Source organism: Astatotilapia calliptera, chromosome 23 (genome assembly GCF_964374335.1).
Source record: "Astatotilapia calliptera chromosome 23, fAstCal68.1, whole genome shotgun sequence".
NCBI classification, from domain to species: Eukaryota; Metazoa; Chordata; class Actinopteri; order Cichliformes; family Cichlidae; genus Astatotilapia; species Astatotilapia calliptera.
Genome location: NC_137443.1, coordinates 20,917,699 through 20,931,123, shown reverse-complemented (window position 1 = coordinate 20,931,123; position 13,425 = coordinate 20,917,699). Strand labels below are relative to the sequence as shown.

At 39.8% G+C, this 13,425-nt stretch overlaps 1 protein-coding gene across 11 annotated transcripts in view; it reads right to left on the bottom strand.

Annotated features, from left to right (window-relative positions):
- LOC113015719 (NLR family CARD domain-containing protein 3-like) overlaps nt 1-12,981 on the bottom strand; it is a 39,928-nt gene extending 26,947 nt beyond the window's left edge. The window contains exons 1-9 of one of the 11 annotated variants that reach the window (XM_080297575.1): nt 12,193-12,981; nt 10,845-10,968; nt 9,544-9,663; nt 5,811-5,936; nt 5,610-5,726; nt 4,531-4,609; nt 4,154-4,382; nt 2,198-3,983; nt 1,675-1,848 (exon numbers count right to left, since the gene is read on the bottom strand). In XM_080297575.1, the coding sequence (XP_080153701.1) occupies nt 1,675-1,848; nt 2,198-3,983; nt 4,154-4,382; nt 4,531-4,609; nt 5,610-5,726; nt 5,811-5,887 (2,462 nt within the window). In that variant the 5' untranslated portion in view covers nt 5,888-5,936; nt 9,544-9,663; nt 10,845-10,968; nt 12,193-12,981. Of the gene's footprint in view, nt 1-1,674; nt 1,849-2,197; nt 3,984-4,153; nt 4,383-4,530; nt 4,610-5,609; nt 5,727-5,810; nt 8,335-9,543; nt 9,664-10,844; nt 10,969-12,192 lie in introns of those variants that run through there. The other 10 variants (XM_026157902.2, XM_080297579.1, XM_080297576.1 and 7 more) reach the window with 10 other exon arrangements.
- Between the last annotated feature and the right edge of the window lie 444 nt (nt 12,982-13,425).

The window sequence follows — 13,425 nt, the reverse complement described above, 5'->3', positions numbered from 1 at the left end:
GAAGGTTTTGCTTAAGCTAAAGACTCTTCAGGGAGCTTTTAAAGCAGTTTAACCTCAAAGCAATAAATGCTACCCATCAGCACTACTCTGAGACTTTGTTTCTAATTATAGAAACATTAAATAGAGCAATTCCAGTTATTTGTTAAATGTGCACATCAAAGAACATATCATTAAAAAAGTGTATTCAAGTTTCATGACAATGTTACCAGAAGCTGAGGTAATGCCATCTAGAATAAGTATAAATTAAAAACCAAAAATTAATACATTCTTAAACATCAAGCTAAAGGTAGTCACCCTCGTACTAAATACTCATTCAATTTCAGATTTTTATTTTTTGGTTGTAACTTCAGTAACGATTTCAAACTATTCCAAAGGCAATAAGTTCAATTCAATTCAATTTTATTTATATAGCACCAAATCACAACAAAAGTCGCCTCAAGGCGCTTATAAGTTAAACCCTTGTGAGCTAAGAAAACAATTGATGATTATTTGATTTAAAATGATATCGGAACAGGCCTTGCATTACCATAAAAGGGCTGACTGGATATATTACTTTGATTTGTAGACTGTGGCAAACTTGCGACAAAAATAAATAGGCCCAGAGAACAGTTAATATTTGATGTGTTTGTGATGTTCATTTTATATTTAAGGTAAAGGGGTTGCAATTATAGGGAACAACTCGGAGTTAGCATTAGTGTAGGATGTGTTGGCTGCAATGGATTGTGAAAGTCAAGAATAAATATACTTATAGGACTAAGGAATAAGAAGGAAACTTTGAAATGAATTAGTCTTCGTTTATTAATATGGGTTCTGCTCAGTGTTTAACTCAGTCTAATCCTCATGTATTATCCATCCATGAAGTTTCAATACTATTAACAAGACAATCTACCTGTGTGAAAGTAAAGTTTAGGTAGCGTCTATAAATTGTGGTGACACATGGCATCGAAGAAAAACAAAGTCAAATCACTTCCATCTAATTGAGATTTGCAGGGTGTGAAGTATATCACAGTCAACATTAATTGCTGTGACATTAAATTCCCAATACTCTCATTTTGAGAAATCAACCTTTGAAAGTCCATCTATGCATTTGCGTCTGCTTATTCTTTTCAGGGTCGTGGGGGGTGGATGGAGCCTATCCCAGCTGTCTTAGGGCAAGAGGCGGGGTACACCCTGGACAGGTCACCAGTCTATGACCTGACCATAGACATAGACAACCATTTGCACTCACATTCACTCCCACATTCACACCTATGAGCAATTTTCAAATTAACCTATCCCCACAAAGTGAATGTCTATGGACTATAGGAGGAAGCTGGAGGACCCAGGGAGAACATGCAAACTCCACACAGAAAGACTTTGAAAATATATATTTTAAAATTCCAGAATATTTCGTTGCAAAGAGTGAAAAGAGTAAAAAATAGAAATACACCTGGACATGTAATTCTCTGGGTTTAAACTAGCCTGGTAACTGGTGTATGTTCAAACCAGTGTCATGCATATCAGTAATTGTTACCAGTTCAAAAACAAAAGAATTTGAAGAAGAAAAACCTTTTCAGACAATATTCCAACCAAATTTAATTCAAAGTGACTAAAGAATTCTGCACAGGTAGTGGCTTATGCACTAATATGGTTCAGATTTTAAGTGGTAATCAGTGTAAAAGTCTGAAACCTGACCTGAGAGTTTCCAGTTTCCAGTATGGACTCTTGAGGCCAACAGACAAAAGCTTCACTACTGAATCCCGCAAGTTGTTGTTACTCAGGTCCAGCTCTCTCAGACTAATGGGCGGGGAACTGAGAAGTGAGGACAGAGCATCACAGCTTCTCTCTGAGAGGTCACAGCCACTAAGTCTGAAAAACAATGATAATAGTGGTTAAATTAAATCACTTAATATTGAACGTATTAAAGGAAAACAGAGTGTGTACTACAGTTCTTGGTTATTTAAAATAAATTAAAACATGTCTCAAATTTGTCAAATATAAAACACCTTAAATTTGCCCAGTAAAAACACAACTATGCCTATATAATTAAATCTAAACCAGTGAGGAGCTGGTAGATTTAGTCATACTTGTGTAGTACCCACTGACACAGGCACACTAGGCACAGTCTGTGTTTTGTTTTCTTTTTTTGTTGTTCTGTTTTGTTCAGGTAAGTAGAATAAACATTTTAAACAGACACAGATGAGTCCATTTTACTTACAGAGCTTTGCTGGAGGCTTTGACCACGGGCAGCAGCCTTAGAAGAGCCTTCTCTGAGCCAGAGTATTTCTTCAGGTCAAACACATTCATATCTTTTTCTGATGACAATAAGATGAAGACCAGAGCTGACCACTGAGCAGGAGACAGTTTATCTGCAGAGAGATCTCCCGATCTCAGGGACTGTTGGATCTCCTCCACTAGAGAACAATCATTCAGTTCATTTAAACAGTGGAACAGATTGATATTTTTCTCTGCAGACAGATTCTCACTGAGCTTCTTCTTGATATACTGAACTGTTCCCTGATTGGTCTGTGAGCCACTTTCTGTCTGTGTCAGCAGGCCTTGTAGGAGAGTCTGATTGGTCTGAATTGAAAGACCCATGAGGAAACGGAGGAACAAGTCCAAGTGTCCATTTGGACTCTGTAAGGCCTTGTCCACAGCAGTCTCATAGAAGTATTCATCTGTTTCACACTGATGCGATGATTTTTGTTGCTCGTCCAGCAGATTAACTCCAGAGTTAATAAATGTCAGGTGGACATGAAGAGCAGCCAGAAACTCCTGAACACTGAGATGAACAAAGCAGAACACCTTATTCTGGTACAGTCCTCTCTCCTCTATAAAGATCTGTGTGAACACTCCTGAGTACACTGAGGCTGCTCTGATATCGATGCCACACTCTGTCAGGTCTGATTCATAGAAGATCAGGTTTCCTTTCTTCAGCTGCTCAAAAGCCAGTTTTCCCAGAGACTCAATCATCTTCCTGCTCTCTTGACTCCAGTGTGGATCTGTCTCAGATCCTCCATCATACTTGACTTTTTTCACTTTGACCTGAACCACCAGGAAGTGGATGTACATCTGAGTCAGGGTCTTGGGCAGCTCTCCTCCCTCTCTGGTTCTCAGCACATCCTCCAGAACTGTAGCAGTGATCCAGCAGAAGACTGGGATGTGACACATGATGTGGACACTTCTTGATGTCTTGATGTGGGAGAATATACTGCTGGCTTGCTGTTCATCTCTGAATCTTTTCCTGAAGTACTCCTCCTTCTGTGAGTCATTGAACCCCCTGATCTCTGTTACAATGTCAACACATTCAGGAGGGATCTGATTGGCTGCTGCAGGCCGTGTGGTTATCCAGAGGCGAGCAGAGGGAAGAAGATTCCCCCTAATGAGGTTAATCAACAGCACATCCACCGTGGTGGACTTTCTAGGGTCAGTTAGGATTGTAGCTTTGTGGAAGTCCAGAGGAAGTCGACACTCATCCAGACTATCTAAGATAAAAACAACCTGGAAGTCTTCAAAGCTGCAGATTCCTGCTTGTTTGGTTTCAGTAAAGAAGTGATGAACAAGTTCCACCAAGCTGAACTTTTCCTCTTTAAGCACATTCAGCTCTCTGAAAGTGAATGGAAATATGAGCTGGATGTCCTGGTTGGCTTTGCCTTCAGCCCAGTCAAGACTGAACTTCTGTGTTAGGACTGTTTTCCCAATGCCAGCCACTCCCTTTGTCAACACTGTCCTGACTGGTTGTTCTCTTCCAAGTGAGGCTTTAAAGATGTCTTCTTGTTTAATTGTTGTTTCTGGTCTGTCTGGTTTCCTAGATGCTGTTTCAATCTGTCTGACCTCATGTTCTTCATTGACCTCTGTAGTCTCTCCCTCTGTGATGTAGAGCTCTGTGTAGATCTGATTCAGAAGGGTTGGGTTTCCTGTTCTAGCAACCCCCTCAAACACACACTGGAACTTATTCTTCAGAGAAGATTTGAGTTCATGTCGAAAATCTGGAGCAAATATTTCTGAACACACAAAATAAATACATTTAATTATGGAATTATTATTTAGTAAATACGCTTACATTTTTCTTGCCTAAAGAATAGGTTTTTGAATCTATGTTGGTCCATTTCTTGAGACATTCCTAAATTTCCCATTTATGCAGCAGCTTAAATCTTTAAAGACATCCTCTTACTGCTCTGCAGACAGTCAGCCAGTTCCTCCTGCTTCAGTTTCCTTAGGAAGTGCAGTGTGATTTTCAAAAATGCTTCTGTGCTGTTTCTGTTCTCCTCTTTATCTTCACCCTCCAAGACCTCCTCATCCTCTTTCTGGCTCCCTAAGGATTCTGGGTAATCTGAACTTAGAATTTTCTGGATCTCCTTCAGCTCATTCTTCACAAAAGTGATGATGTTGTCCTCCAGTAGCTGGAACAGAAGATGATATGAATAATCCAGCCAGACTGAAATTGACCAAAACCTCAGACGATGGAAACATTAACAATTCAGTGGTCTATAAAGTCCAGAATGGAGTAAACAGAACAGATGTAAGAGCTGTTTTTCTGCATGTACAAACCATAAATACAGAGTCCAAATGTGTCTGATGGTGTTTGGCAGGTTGATCAATGGGAACCTTTGAACTCTTCTGGTCCACTCTATAAAGAGTCATAAAGAATTAGTTCACACTTTCCACACAGAGATAAATACAAGCTAAAGGACACAACAGATGCTTTGCTGTTTGTCTTGGTGTCAAATTGAGAATCTTCTCTCTGACATTTGAGAAGATCAGATCAGGTGACAAGTATGAAGAGTTTTGTTTTGGATTTTGTTTATTTTCATTTTTATGTTTCGGAATAGTCAGGTCTTAAATTTTAAAGCCAAAATAATAAATTTATCTGAACCCCTCTATGAAGTACATCCCATGAGATCAAGAACTTTGTGAACATTCTTCACAGAGCTTGTCATCCATCTTCATTATTGTCCTTTTTGATAGGTTTTTGTGGCTGATGTTAACTCAGAGTTAGAAATCATGGCTGTTATGCTTGTCTTAAAGAAAGAAATAATTAATTAATCTACTTGACATTTTTATGACTTAAAAACGGGTTACCCTCCCAAAATAAACCATATATCTCACTAATTAGGAATTTCTTTAGTATCAAACAATTTGCACTATCAAAAGAGCCATAACTAATCATAATCACCAGGTGAACCTCTTTTAAAATAAAAACTATAAAAACGAAAACTTTCTAAACTAACCATTAGTACTAATTAGCTTGCAAAACAAACACTCTTCTTTAACAGGTGTTCATATAGTAGTATAACATATGATATAAATGTACTTAAAACGTGTAAATAGGTCAGCACAAATCCAGTACATAGGTACAAACATCTAGCATAATAATTCCCACTCCAACTTCATGGCCTTCCAGTGTATTTAGGTCAATTGTGTTAATACAATATGTAAAAAGTACACTCACTATAGAAACATATCCTACAAATACTCATTCTTCAATCTTTGACTGCTGTATTTATGAAAAGAAAAACTCCCAAAACACACAGCTTTACATACGAACATACAAATGTGTGTGAAAAGAGCTGAGCTGGCATTAAACATAATGTAAACATTTTAAGAAACAGCATTTAGTGACACATTACCTCTCTGCAGCAGAAGAATTTTCTTTGAAATCAATATTAAAGTTCTTTGACTCATCACTTTTTAAGGACACACAGCTGGGTTCAGGTTGATGTTTACGTTTAGTTCCTCGTTTCTTCCTGTGAATAATGATGGAGCAGTGATGTGAGTGCTGAGCTGTGACATGGAGAAGAGTCATGGACCGTTAGAGATTGTCATCTCACCTTTGAGCTGTGGTCTGGCTCTCTCTGGCTCTTTTAGAGGGAGGGACTCCCTCCTCTCTGTCCTCACACTGATCCATGCTGCTAAATACACATACACATCAGCTTACACACACTTTCTACCTTCACCTGCAGAGGAAACACAAATCATTCATGTGCACATCAACTGAAATCTTCTTTTCCATCACATGTGCTGTCCAAATGTCAGCTGCTTCTTTTGTCCTTCCTCTCAGTGTCAGCTGAATGCAGTCAGACAGCAGTGTGAGGCAGAGGAAGCTGCCATCAGCTGCTCTACTTCTACTATCAGTCCACTAGATGGAGCCATAAAGCACACATGATGCATTCACTGACACACACTAATTCACTGTGACTGGAAGTTTGACCAATTTACAACTTAAAACACTCATAAATATTGTGTTTTACATCTGATTACCCACTGAATGACCACTGAACGACCCACTGAACTGAATTTGGTGGTGAAAAATGTTTGTTATGCTAATTTAAGAGCTGTTGAAATAGACCAGTCAACACTAAAGTAAGGGGTGGGAGGTGAACACGACAGGAGGGCTAGATGCAGGAAACTCAGTCGCTTCCTTTGGCAGATCTAAATCTCAGACTAACCAATTTCACTCTGGCTTAGTGAACAACTGTGGACAGAAGAGATACTAGATGATGGATCTTCAAATTCCTTATCACTAGAATGTTGTGCATCTGGAGAAAATGAAAAAAAGTGATGTCATAGAGCAAACTGCATTTAATTTTTGAAAGTGCTGAAGAAGAATCTCCACCCCACACATGGACTGACACACAGGTGAGCTACTTCCTGGAAGGAGTCAAGACTCCACCTGAAGCAGGACAGGAAGGAGATGCTCAGCAGGAGCAGCAGACTTTAACATCAAAAGTAAAGGTTCCTTCTTTTCTTCTTTTTCCATTTCCTCACTTTAAACATCTCTGATTTTCCTGTAAATATCACTCTCCCAGGTGACACAGGAACATCTCTCTCCTTTCCTTCCTGTTGGCATTAGATTAAATCTGCCCTTTGATTTCCCTCCCATCAACATGTTCAGGAAGCAGGCACAGCATAACTTCACAAAACCTCATTTGATCTCATGAATAAGATCAAATCAAAGTTTTTCTGTGTCTCTACACAAACAGAAAGCATTAAAGTTCAAAGCTCCATTCTTACTGAGGATGAGCCATTTTTAAATACAGATCATGTTGGGACACAATAAGTAGCTGTGAGCCAGGAAATGACTGGAACTGAATTGGATACAGGCGTGATCAAATTTAAATTCGCGCTGCCGCCGCTTTCCACGCAGCCAGCCCCTTGAACTTTGAATTGTGGACTTTTATGCCGTCTACCTCTGGGTCAACCCACTGAAGTGTTTGGCCTGTAGGGAAAGTAACACGCCTTCTAAAGAGCACAGATAGCCACATAAGAACAGTAGAAGTCGCAGTGCGGGATAAAACATATACAAAAACCTGTAGCATGTCTCATCCCCCTGCCTTCACTTCCTGAAAAGGACTTTTGACTATGGTAATTTAAACATATTTCCAACTAGAAATATGGGGGCGGCTGTTGTAAAGATTCTTGTTTTTCTTACCATTTTTTCCCCACTCTCCTTCAGCTCACCAGATTGGCCTTGTTTCCTTTTCTCACCATTGATTGGCTCTGGACTTTGTCCCTTAATTGCACTCATCTGGCACACGTTATATAAGGACTGCACTCACTTACAGCTCACTCATTTCACTCTCACATAGGGTGGGAGCTGAGGTGAGTTTGATTTGGTCTCTTGAGTTTAAACCTTTATTCGTAAGTTAGGTTAGTGACTTGTAGTCCAACCTTGTTTTCTCATTTAGAGTTTACAAGTCCATGTGTGTCTTCCTTTAAGTTGAGTTACCACTGATTACAATTCAATCAACTGAAATATACTTCAACAGATTGATGGCTGTTTTTTTCACATTCTGACCAGATGGTGATAACAACCTCAAACTTCCTTTGAACCTCTTCATTAGCACAATAATGAACTCTTCCATAAAACAATCTGGCCATCAAAATCAAACTGGAATCCGTCACGTGCACCAGTGTCTCATATCACATCTCCAGTTTTATAGTTTGACTATGAGCCCAGAGCTTCAGGGTCAAAGTGAAAACTGAGTCCTAATAAACATGTCATCATACTCAAACTTCACTGTTAAAGAGGACCAGACAGTTCTAGATGTGATGTAAAGTGGATGGTGAGAAACATTTCATGATGTTGAAGCTAACCTGCAGTCTTCTGATTAAGACACTCAGACAGTTATTCTGATGTGAGGAGAATACATCTCTACCTACAGACTCTACAAATATCAGCTCACAGACTTTTACAGTTTATTGTTGGAGGAACTTTGTGGTTTGATTGCCAAGACATTAAAGATGAAATAAATCTGTTCTCTACATAAACACGCTAACAAAACCTCAGAGAATCAATTAATCAAACTTCTGTTCTGAAACTCCACTTTCACAACAAAAGCTGCAGCTGCAGATGTTACTGAGGTTTTATCAGAGACACAGCGATCAAAAATAATCCTGAATTAACATCTATGGAAGATTTCTATGAAAATAAATAAATAATGGTGGTAGAGATATAGCCTCCAGGGAAGAATAAAAATCACATTGTGGCAGTACGCAGAGTTTTTAAATGGTTTTGAAAAAATCAATTATTTATTTATTTAATGCAAATTGCTCATGATTCTATACATGCACATGTTGTGATTATTGAAACAGAAGTTTATTTAGATGAGGATAATAAATTAGTTTTCATTAACAGAACATAACAATGGCATCTTTCTAGTTTTATCATTATCCCTATTACCGCACATTATCAGCAATGAGTGAGACAGGCTATTTAATTTTACCTTTTATTTATTACTGATTTTCTGTCTATCTATCCACACCTTACATGTCACATATGTGATCGTTCACACTACCTGGTCTCCCTTACAATCTGTTGGTATTTTGTGTCTTGTTTGTAGGCACCATAGAACTGGTGTAGCTCGTATCAGTGGCACTGCAACTGATTATGTAGCTGTGAGGGACCAACTACAGCAGAACTGCAGTGAATCCCTCAAAGCCTCCATAAATCCATCCTGCAGTATCACTGTAGACTGACAAGCAGCACTCAGGGGGAACCAGCAGGGGGCGCTCACTGATTCCTGTTAAATATTATCCACGAATTATGGAGAATATTTAACAAATGAACATGAACCTTGATGCCCATAAAACAACTTGAGTATCAGTCAGACTGGAGTCCAGCATTTGAACCATCTGAACTCAAATCAGAGCTCGTTTTATAGTTTGATTTGTGAGCCTCTATCTAATCTGTTCAGAGTTCACAAGAAAACTGAATCTTACTAAATATCACATTACAGTCTGATCTCCTCTGTTAAAGAGGCTCAAACAGTGGCAGATGTGATATGAAATGCAGAATGAGAAACATTTAATGAAGCTGGTAAAAACCTGCAGCCACCTGAAGACACTGACACAGACTGTTTGCCTGAAGAGAAGAGAGTAAACCAAATATCTACTTGTAGATTTTGTCAAGTTTATATTCAAGGCACATTATGGTTTTGAGTCTTTATCCAATGTATCACAGTCCTCATCAGTTTTCTGCATAAACACACTAACAAAGAGCAGCAGCTGATTTGTGATGAAGACAAAACCTCAGAGACTCTAATGAATCCAAGTTTCACTTACTCAGCTTCTTCCAATGAACTTCTTCACTCTTTGGTTCTCCACTGTGTGGACCACGTCTGTTTAGAAAAACAGAAAATCCTCTGCTTCTTCTCTGTGATCTGGCTGCCGCCACATTGAACACTTTAAATCATAAAAGAGTTTTAAGATGCATCTCAGAGCTCAAAGATCAGCTGCTCTACCTTTACCTAATGTCTTTGAACTTATCAATGATTACAACAACAGCAACAACTTCCTGCTGTGACTCTGATGCTGTAAAACAAACAGACACAGCCACACCCAGCCTGCTTGCTTTATTTGAAATATGAACATTTGTACTGCAAAGGTTGAAATATTAACAAATCTGTTTACAGACTACTTCTTCCAGTTAGTACAGATACCAGCATTACTTCAGACATCTGGAAGGAATCATGTTGGATAAATATAAGTAATAAATAATGGATGAATCTGATTATTTGTGAAAGAAAAGTGTTCCTGCAAACAACAACAACAAAAAACAACAACAACAACAACAAAACCCTAGATACTGGGCAGTGAAATGTGCTGCCCAGTATCAGAAAGCTTTGTCTCAGTCACAGGTCACAGATCCTCCAAAAGGATGATGAACCAAAACAGGGCTAAAAACTGAAACATGATTGTGCTGAACCACAATTAGTACATTTTCAGTAAATTTTTAACTATTTCGAGATTTGTCAGTTTTAAGGCAGCATAGTGGCTCACTGTTGCCTCACAGTGTGAACATCCTGAGTTTGACTCCACCACCAGTTCAGGGCCTTTCTGTGTGGAGTTTGCATTTTTTTCCTCCCACAGTCCAAAGACATGCAGCTAGTGGGGTTAGGTTAACTGATGATTCTAAACGCCCATAGATGTGAGTGTGAATGACTGTCTGTCTGTTTGTGTTAGTCATATGACAGACTGGCAACCTGTTATAAGTTGCTCAGAACAAAAACCATAATCTGAGCAAAAAAACAAAACAAATATATATATATATATATATATATATATTTATTAATGGGCATTATGATGGTGTAGACATGAGGAGTCAGAGAAGAGTGTAGTCGTGACAGAGCTGCTGACTTTACAAAGTAAGGTAAACCTATATTATAGGAAGTATATGAAGAGATTAAACTGATAATGCAAGCTAAAAATAAAACACACGTATGACTGTGTGTGACAGGAAAAGTAGTGAACAGAAGTTTACAATTAAAAGTGCGGCATGTTTGAAAAAGTTTGGTCCGTGACACTGAAAAATAGCTGCATAAGTTACCATTGGGAACATACCCCTGTAAGAACCCTGACATTACCTTGATAAGATCAAATCCTGCTTCGTAGTACAGACCTCAGTAACAGGACGTGTTCCAGTTGGATTCTTATATGTTGTGAGTAGAAGGACTAAGAAGGACTGGTGTTTCCCAGTCTGCAGTCTGCCTGCAGAAAACGAACCAATGGAACAAATTGAAACTGATTATTTCACACACATATTTCAGCTCACAGCTTTAAAATTACAACATTAAACCGTTGTTACTACAGAGAAATCTATCGTAATTTTTAAAAACACTTTGATTTAATACATTTCTGAGAAAGATCAACAAAGATCCATGAAAAGGACTCCGATTTATTCACAGATTAATTATTTATCACTGGAAACATTCTTCATGTGATCATGATTCTGTTTGCCTGTAGACGTAGTTCACGTTAACATCGATCTTTTTTTAAATTTAATGTTTTAGCAACATTTTATCTGTACTTAAGAGTTTTGAATATTTCAGTGTAAAATGCTGTCAGAGCACATCCAGACTCTCTGTAGATGTTCAACAACTCCCCAAAAATATATTCAGTGATGTTTGGAAGCAGTCATGTAGGGAAAAAGCTTCCCTGATGTCCACAAACTCAGTATTTCTAGATATGTATAGATCTTACCGAGATCACTGGCTCTGTCTCTACTTTGATGACAGACTGATGACATCAGCACTCATGCTGAACACAGAATGTGGGGAACTGATGAACTGATGTCTAACTGGAATTTAAGGTCTTTAAACACAAACTTGTGCAGATTAATTGTACTCTGATATCAGCTTTAGGAATAAGGTAATGATTTACAGACAGCTGCTTCAGGCTCCCCTGGGCGTGTCAGTGAGAAAGTCAGTAACAATTGTGATTGATATGTAATCAGCTTTAAATGATTATGTTTAAATTTAATAAAGTTTAATGAACAATAAAAGTTCATAAAAAAGTTTGGTCCAGTCAGTCTCTGAGTAAGACCACTCTTCTGTGGGTGTAAACAGTGAACAAAAGCCTACTTCCTGTTAGAAGAGAGTCAGAGGTTTGTGACGCAGTATTTGTATTTCGAGGTTTATGTCGAATTTTTGTTACATCTATATTAAACAATAATTTACACAGACCTGTCCCTCTATCCTCTGAGTTAAGCTGCTGACCATCAACTAACTGTTTCTGCTCTCATTCCCGGACTCTGATCACACACACAGAAAATGGCGAACAGGTTACCAGTCGCTTTGTTCGTGAGTCCGTTACTGTGAACTATGCAGCAGCAGATTTGTGCTGTTTGTGCTGGAACTAAGCTGCACACAGCTGATGTTAACTTAAAAAAAACAAAACAAAACAAAAAAAACCATCACAGACTGCTTTCATTACCTTCACATGGATACTCACACCGACAAGATCATCTGCGACACCAAGTTCAGGAAAACGAAAGTGAAACTTTAATAAAAAGAAGAAGAATGTCATGGTCCTGGGCCATGTGGGCCCAGTATTCTTAGTTTTCATGTATTTTTGTATTTTGTTCTTTATTTAGGCCATGCTTCCTGGGTTGATCTGTTACGTTGTTCCTTATGTGTTTTCCCTTCGTGACTCTTACCCCCTGTGTGCCCCTCTGTGTATTTATGAGCCCTCGTCTCTCTTTGTGCTTTATTCTATGTTTTCCCCAGCCCGTTATGTCTGCGTTCTCCCCGTGCTCTCTCTCCTCCTGTTTGAACCTCTGTGTACTTCCTGCTTTACTTTGCCCGTCTCCCATCAGTGTTACGTTCACTCCTGCCGTGTCTTGTTATGATTATCAGTGTCACCTGTGTTCCCCGTGTGCATCCACTTCCCCTGATCTTCCCTCATGTGTATTTAGTCTCTGTGTTTCGTACAGTCTGTGTCGCGTCGTCTGTGTTCTCACCTCCATGTTTTCCCGGTCAGTCCTTGCAGTGATCATCATAGTCTGAGTTTTCTTAGTTTGTCGCAGTATTAGTTTTCCCAGTTTAGTTATAGTCTAGTCACGCCATCCCTGCTTTGTTTGTGCACTTTGTCTTCAGCCATAATAAAGGCTCGCTTTCTGTTAAGTCCACTCCCGTCTACTCACTTGTGTATGCACCTGGGTCCATCACACACACCACCGCACGGCCTGTCTGCAGACCGTGACAGTACGACGCGACCATGCCGGACCCAGCGTCACAAGACCAGGAGATCATTCGGACAGTGGAGTCGCTATGCGGCGGTTGGCTGCAGTGTTCCGGGGAGGAGGAACGGGTTGAGCTAGCCCGCCAAGCCGGAGTATGCATGTACGCATTCCCCTGGTTATGGGAGGCGCTGCATCCCCTCATCATAGACTTTCTCGCCTCCACTCTTCAACTCCGCCCGCGACAGCAGCTGCCCGGTAAGCGTGAGCCGTCGCCTGAGCCATGCTGTAGCTCTGTTTCCCCGCTGCCTCGTGAGCCTGAAGCGGTCAGAATCGGTACGGTGTGGCTCACCGCCGACGCACCCTCGGCTCACGCTCCATCGGCTTCCGCTTCCTCGCCATCGCCTGACTGCACTACGCGGCTCAAGGAGATGCCAGCTGCTATTGACTTTGGTGAGGAGGAGCGGCAGCAGGTATTACGGGCGTAT